Below are 7,500 nucleotides of genomic sequence, written 5' to 3'. Positions count from 1 at the left end.
GCGGTGGGGTCGAGGTAGTACTGCTGTCCATCAGCGCTCACCGACTCAATCACCTTCCAGAGTACTTCATACCGAGGTTTCTACAGACAGGAGTACACAGACTATATACTACTGATACTACTATAGACAGGAATACACAGACTATATACCACTGATACTACTATAGACAGGAGTACACAGACTATATACCACTGATACTACTATAGACAGACTCAATCACCTTCCAGAGTACTTCATACCAAGGATTCTAACAAACAGGAATACACAGACTAAATATTTTCTGGTAGTAACTGTAACTCTCTGGTAGTAACTATAACTCTCTGGTAGTAACTATAACTCTCTATAGTAACTATAACTCTCTGGTAGTAACTGTAACTCTGGTAGTAACTATAACTCTCTGGTAGTAACTGTAACTTGTGGTAACCACGGTAACGGGTTGAACTGACTTTTCTCCAGAGGAGGATGAGGATGATGAGGAAGATGACGGCGATGACAACCAGAACCATCACTGCTGCTAACACCATCACCTGAGACAGGAGAGCTAGAGAGACAGACAGAGAGAGAGAGAGCGAGAGAGAGAGAGAGAGAGAGAGAGAGAGAGAGAGAGAGAGAGAGAGAGAGATCTTTATTGTGTTATTGTTTTAAGACAATGAATCTCAGAATGACAGTATGAATAACTATATGCTGTAGTTCCAGATGAATGAACTCAGGGAGCTCTGAGCATGGCAGTGTTGGTACGTACAGTTGGACAGGACTCTCAGGTCTCTGGCTCGCCGTCCTGCTGAGTTTTTGGCTTCACAGCGAACAGCTGACACAGAGCTTAGACTCTGCAGAGTCAACACGCTGCTCACCTGCACAGGTAACACACAAACACAGGTAACACACAGGTAACACACACACACACACACACACACACAGACAGACACACACACACACGTTTACGCAGAGTGTTAAAACTAAGGTCGGGTAAGTCTGTGTTTATAATACGGTTGTTAAAACTTTTAAAAAAATCACAAAACAACACTAGGCGATTTAAAAGAACAGCTTGTTTACTGCTGAGGCCATGTGGTCCATGTTGGATTTTGGAATCCTTTCCACTGAAAAACAGTCACACTTTACACCGTTTGGCTGTCAGCATTTAACCGTGTGTACTCCAGCTGCTAGCTAACGCTAGGCTAACGTTACCTGCAGCCAGGTGTAGTGTTAAGTAGCATTATGTGCAGCGATGCCTATGTTGCCTTTAACGTCCCTTTTAGAACACCAGAGGGCCGTGCAGGAAGTTAAGACTCGTTCTGTTAGTGAAGAGGCTTCAGAGGGTCTTTAGTCTTACACACCAACCGGACGGGCGACTACCGGCTCCCCGAGGTACAAAAAGTTCCTCAGAACACACCAAAGCGATGCCGACTTGAGCATGTAATATGTCTCCATAACAGCAGGCGGCGCTAATCTGTATATAGTTTATATAGGATAGTTCACCGAAAACATTTTCTGAAAACATTTTAAGAGAGAAATAGGCCGTGCAGTTGCTGAATCTGTCTTCATTTCAGATCAACAAAGGTCAGTTTAAAAGATTTTCCTCAGATTTTGAGAGGTTAAGTCACGCTCATCCCTCTCGTCATTTCCAGGTTACCACTCCACCAATCAGATTGGTCATTGAGTCCGTGTCAGGTCAGCCCAAATGAAGGCCTATGGCTCCTCGGATGGACGACGGCACAGAACACACCAAACAGACTCGAGTCACCGACCTCGCCAGACTGTTGGTGCGTCAGGGCCTTACAGGTTCTTGAGGAGGATTCAAGGGCTCTTTAGAAGTTTCTTTATTATGTTTTTTAAGACAGATTTAATTGTTTAAGGAGGTTTCAGAAGGTCTTATGGTCATTTGGTCCGGTAGGTACTCAACCCTAATCATGTTGCTTCAGATGACATCAGACTGATGATGTGATGGTTACCTGGGAGATGCCTCTCTCCTCCACCTGTGTGACATTCTCCTGCAGAGCCACACCCTCCGAGGCTGCCGATAGGCTCCTCCAGCCCGCCGTCACGTTAGCGCACCTGCAGGAGACCGACAGACCGGGTTAAAGGGCCCCCACGACTAGAACCATACCCAAAACCTGACCCACCTGCAGGAGGCAGACAGCATGGGTAATAGATCCAGATCTGGGTTGTATTCATCAATATAAGACCACTCAAACAAAGATCCATTTTAACTGGAGAATCCATTAATTTAACTCGGCCCGGAAAAAACAGCATCCAGCAAGACAACAGTCGTCTCCATGGAAACTTCAAACAAACAACTTTCTGGAAATTAGGGAAGTCAAGAATCTGAAAACATAATTAATTATATCCTGCAATGGGTTATGATTAGGGGGGATACTGACCATTGGGTTATGGTTAGGGGGGATACTTTACATTACATTACATTATTACATGTCATTTAGCTGACGCTTTTATCCAAAGCGACTTACAATTAAGTGCTTTCCAATGTGAAGGTTCAAACTCCAGACAACAAGTAGTAAGTGCAAATACAGTAGCTTTAAATAGTCAAAGCTACAAAGAGACATATGAAAGTGCAGGTTCGAAAGTGCAAGTTCAAGATTATTTTATTTTATTTTTTATTTATTTTTTTTTATCCGAGGTGTAGTCGGAAGAGATGCGTTTTTAGCTTTCGGCGGAAGGTGTGTAGGCTTTCGGCCATCCTGATGTCGATGGGGAGCTCGTTCCGCCATTTGGGAGCCAGGACAGTGAACAGTTGGGATTTCGTTGAGTGATTAGTTCTCCCTCGCTGTGAGGGAGCAGCCAGCAGTTTGGCTGATGCAGAACGAAGTGGGCGGGTTGGGGTATATGGTTTGACCATGTTCTGGATGTAAGCGGGTGCTGATCCGTTCGTGGCCCTGTACGTCAGTACTAGTGTCTTGAAGCGGATGCGGGCCGCAATTGGTAACCAGTGAAGAGAGCGGAGGAGAGGTGTAGTGTGAGAGAACTTGGGGAGGTTGAAGACAAGTCGAGCCGCTGCATTCTGAATGAGCTGCAGGGGTCGGATGGCACATGCAGGCAGGCCAATCAGGAGGGAGCATGCAGGCAGGCCAATCAGGAGGGAGTTGCAGTAGTCTAGACGTGAGATGACTAGAGCCTGAACCAGAACCTGAGCCGCCTTCTGCGTTAGAAGGGGACGAATCCTTCTGATGTTATGCAGCATGTATCTACACGATCGGGTAGTTGCAGCAATGTTAGCAGTGAAGGAGAGTTGGTCGTCGAGTGTTACACCCAGGTTTCTAGCAGTCTTGGTGGGGACTACTATAGAGTTGTCAATTGTTATAGTCAGGTCTTGGGTAGGAGAGCCCTTCCCTGGAAGGAAAAGGAGCTCAGTCTTGTCGAGGTTGAGTTTCAGATGGTGTGTGGACATCCAAGAAGAGATGTCAGTCAGACAGGCCGAGATACGTGCTGCTACCTGAGTTTCAGACTCAGGAAAGGAGAGAATTAGTTGGGTGTCATCTGCGTAGCTGTGATAAGAAAAGCCGTGCGACTGAATGACAGACAGAGAGAGTTGGTGTACAGAGAGAAGAGGAGGGGACCCAGGACTGATCCCTGAGGAACCCCAGTTTTAAGTGGGCAAGGTTCTGAGCTAGACCCTCTCCAGGTTACCCGGTACGTTCGGTCTGCCAGGTAAGATGTGAGTAATGAGAGCGCAGAGCCTGAGACACCCAGATTTCGGAGTGTCGAAATGAGGATCTGGTGGTTCACTGTGTCAAAGGCAGCAGAAAGATCCAGAAGGATGATAATGGAAGAGAGAGAGGTTGTTCTAGCAATGTGAAGCTGCTCAGTGACAGCAAGGAGGGCAGTTTCTGTTGAGTGGCCAGCCTTGAAGCCAGACTGGTGGGGCTCAAGAAGGTTGTTCTGGTGGAGATAGGTAGAGAGTTGATTATAAATGGCACGCTCAAGAGATACTGACCTTTGGGTTATGGTTAGGGGGGATACTGACCATTGGGTTATGGTTAGGGGGGATACTGACCATTGGGTTATGGTTAGGGGGAATACTGACCATTGGGTTAGGGTTAGGGGGGATACTGAGCATTGTAAGATACCTATCACGCACACAGAGAATGGACCCACGAATACACGACTATGGTAAAATACAAGTGTTTCAGATAACGGTGTCCAGTAACGACAGGCAAAGGGAAAATCCAGGACATGCAATGGTCTAAAATCCAAGGGAATCAGAACTCAGGAACACAGGAACACAGGGAAAACGCTCAAAAGCTGCACAACAACAGATGATCTCGCACTGGGGTTCAGGGAAGACAGAACTTAAACACAGAAGACAGGGGAGACAATGAGACACATGTGCAACACATTAGGGCGGGGACATGTAATTACACTCGCTCTCTCAGGTCAGAGGATCAGCTGTTCCTGAGTGTGCCCAAAACTAAGCGGAAGCTCGGAGCGGACCGTGCCTTTGCTGTGTCGGCTCCTAAATTATGGAATGATCTGTCTCTGCAGGTTAAACAGGCCTCTTCAATGTCTGTTCTTAAATCCCGTCTTAAAACCCATCTCTTCTCTGTGGCCTTTGACACCTAGTAAGATGTCGACTTTATTTACTTCAGTTAATTATTTATTTTTATTGCTTTTATTGCACGGCTATTATTTTTACTCACTGTAATTTTGCACATCATGTGAGCTGTTATGTCTTTTATTTATGATGTCTTATTTATACTTCTGTACAGCACTTTGGTCAACTTTGGTTGTTTTAAAGCGCTTAACAAATAAAGTTGGATTGGATTGGATATATAACAGGAAGTAAAACAAGACAACACATGGGAGAACAGAGAACCTACAAAATAAAACAGGAAATGGGAAAATTAACAGAAAGCATGAAACAAATTACAAACTAAAAACTTGACACAGGGACGAGACATGACAATATATTTTGCATGCCGAGCCATCGGAGACGTAATCATGCGATGTAAATGCCTATTGTTACAGATGTTTTTTTGACAATATAAAACTGAGACTAAATGTTACGAGAACAGAGAAGTCTATGGAGCGTCCGACACCTCTGCAGATCTGTGTAGACACATCAGCTTCCGGTTTACCTGTGGGAGCTGTGACAGGTGTACCAGGTGACCGAAGGGGGCGGAGCTCCCTCGCTGACACACAGCATCGCCGTACTGCTGACCTCGGACAGAGACGTGATCCTAGGGGGGGCTACACACACACACACACACACACACACACACACACACACACACACACACACACACACACACACACACACACACACAGACACACACACACACACACACACACACACACAGACACACACAGACACACACACACACACAAACACACACCATAGTTTGGGAGTTTATTTTATTTTGAGTATGTATTTAGAGAGTGTTTGCTGGTTTGAGTTTTTAGATTTAGTTTAAGTTATCAGTTATAATATCTCAGAAGTCTGTAGATACAGAAACAGAAAGAAAATATGTCGCCACGGCCTTCCTGTCAATCAACCCGTCTCTCTCTCTCTGTCTGTCTTTCAATCACCCCATCTCTCTCTCTCGCTGTGTGTCTGTCTGTCAATCATCCCGTCTCTCTCTCTCTCTGTCTGTCTTTCAATCACCCTGTCTCTCTCTCTCGCTGTGTGTCTGTCTGTCAATCATCCCGTCTCTCTCTCTCTCTCTGTCTGTCTGTCAATCACCCCGTCTCTCTCTCTCGCTGTGTATCTGTCTGTCAATCATCCCGTCCCTCTCTCGCTGTGTGTCTGTCTGTCAATCACCCCGTCTCTCTCTCTCGCTGTGTATCTGTCTGTCAATCAACCCATCTCTCTCTCGCTGTGTGTCTGTTGGTCAATCAACCCGTCTCTCTCTCGCTGTGTGTCTGTTGGTCAATCATCCCATCTCTCTCTCTCTCTGTCTGACCTTTGACCTCCAAGTTGAAGACGACCTCTTCCTCGTCGTCGTCGTTGGAAACGGTGGCTGTATAACTTCCTGTCTGATTCATCCGGACTCGAACCAGCGTCAGAGTGCTCACATACCTAAAAACCATCAATCATCATCAAACATTAATCAACCAATCATCATCAAACACCAATCATCATCAAACATCAATCAACCAACCATCATCAATCAACCAATCATCATCAAACATCAATCAACTAATCATCATCAAATATCAATCATCATCAAACACCAATCAACCAATCATCATCAATCAACCAACCATCATCAATCAACCAATCATCATCAAACATCAATCAACCAATCATGTAATCCCGTTGAAGTCCAGCTCAGACCAAACATTCAGGATGAGACGAGAAGACACAAAAATGTAGTGAAAAATCAGTTTGCCCAGAATCTTGTCTCTGAACTGGACTTTAGAGGCGTGGTTTAACTTCTGATCTACCTGCTTCCTGTCAGGTGTGCCGTGGTGACGGAGGAGGTTTCCGTGGCGACGGTGTGGTTGTCTCTGGTCCAGAGGACGGTGGGGGCGGGGTGGGCGTGGACTTCCAAGCTGAGTGCCACCGTGTGGTGGAGGAGACACGACGCATTGGTGTCTCCTGAAGGCCAGGCGTAGACGAAGCCACGCTCTGCAGAGAGACAGAGAGACAGGTCAGACAGAGAGACGGGTCAGACAGACAGGCAGAGAGACAGAGAGACAGACAGACAGAGAGACAGGTCAGACAGACAGACAGAGAGACAGACAGACAGACAGAGAGACAGGTCAGACAGAGAGACAGAGAGACAGAGAGACAGACAGACAGACAGACAGACAGACAGAGAGACAGACAGACAGACAGAGAGACAGGTCAGACAGAGAGACAGACAGTCAGACAGAGAGACAGAGAGACAGGCAGACAGAGAGACAGGTCAGACAGAGAGACGGTCAGACAGAGAGACAGGTCAGACAGAGAGACAGGCAGACAGAGAGACAGGTCAGACAGTCAGACAGAGAGACAGGCAGTCAGAGAGACAGGTCAGACAGTCAGACAGAGAGATAGGCAGACAGAGAGACAGAGAGACAGGTCAGACAGAGAGACAGGTCAGACAGACAGGTCAGACAGAGAGACAGTCAGACAGAGAGACGGTCAGACAGAGAGACAGTCAGACAGACAGGTCAGACAGAGAGACAGTCAGAAAGAGAGACAGTCAGACAGAGAGAGAGACAGTCAGACAGAGAGAGAGAGAGACAGTCAGACAGAGAGAGAAACAGTCAGACAGACAGGTCAGACAGAGAGAGAGACAGTCAGACAGAGAGAGAGACAGTCAGACAGAGAGAGAGACAGTCAGACAGAGAGAGAGACAGTCAGACAGAGAGACGGACAGACATCCAATCAAAATCTTTCTCTTCTCTGGCTTTTAAGGTTCAGACAGAGAAATGTACCAAAGTTCCTGAGAAGAACTTTATAACTCAAGGCTTTATATTAGTGCTGTCAGTTAAACGCGTTATTAACGGCGTTAACGCCAACCCATTTTAACAGCGCCAATTTTTTTATCGCGAGATTAA

At 46.3% G+C, this 7,500-nt stretch overlaps 1 protein-coding gene across 5 annotated transcripts in view; it reads right to left on the bottom strand.

The window, feature by feature from the left end:
* Positions 1-7,500, bottom strand: part of LOC116062368 (platelet-derived growth factor receptor beta-like) — a 37,502-nt gene that overhangs the window by 14,032 nt on the left and 15,970 nt on the right. For all 5 annotated transcript variants that reach the window (XM_031317031.2, XM_031317033.2, XM_031317034.2 and 2 more), the window contains 7 exons: positions 6,400-6,583; positions 5,916-6,031; positions 5,091-5,202; positions 1,950-2,052; positions 743-851; positions 447-541; positions 1-80 (listed from right to left, as the gene is read on the bottom strand). The exon at positions 1-80 is cut by the window's left edge and continues 50 nt beyond it. In XM_031317031.2, coding sequence (XP_031172891.1) covers positions 1-80; positions 447-541; positions 743-851; positions 1,950-2,052; positions 5,091-5,202; positions 5,916-6,031; positions 6,400-6,583 — 799 coding nt within the window. The remainder of the gene's footprint in view (positions 81-446; positions 542-742; positions 852-1,949; positions 2,053-5,090; positions 5,203-5,915; positions 6,032-6,399; positions 6,584-7,500) is intronic.

This window comes from Sander lucioperca, chromosome 13, assembly GCF_008315115.2.
Source record: "Sander lucioperca isolate FBNREF2018 chromosome 13, SLUC_FBN_1.2, whole genome shotgun sequence".
Taxonomy (NCBI): domain Eukaryota; kingdom Metazoa; phylum Chordata; class Actinopteri; order Perciformes; family Percidae; genus Sander; species Sander lucioperca.
The sequence above is the reverse complement of the archived record's forward strand: the minus strand, read 5'-3'. Positions and strand labels throughout refer to the sequence as shown.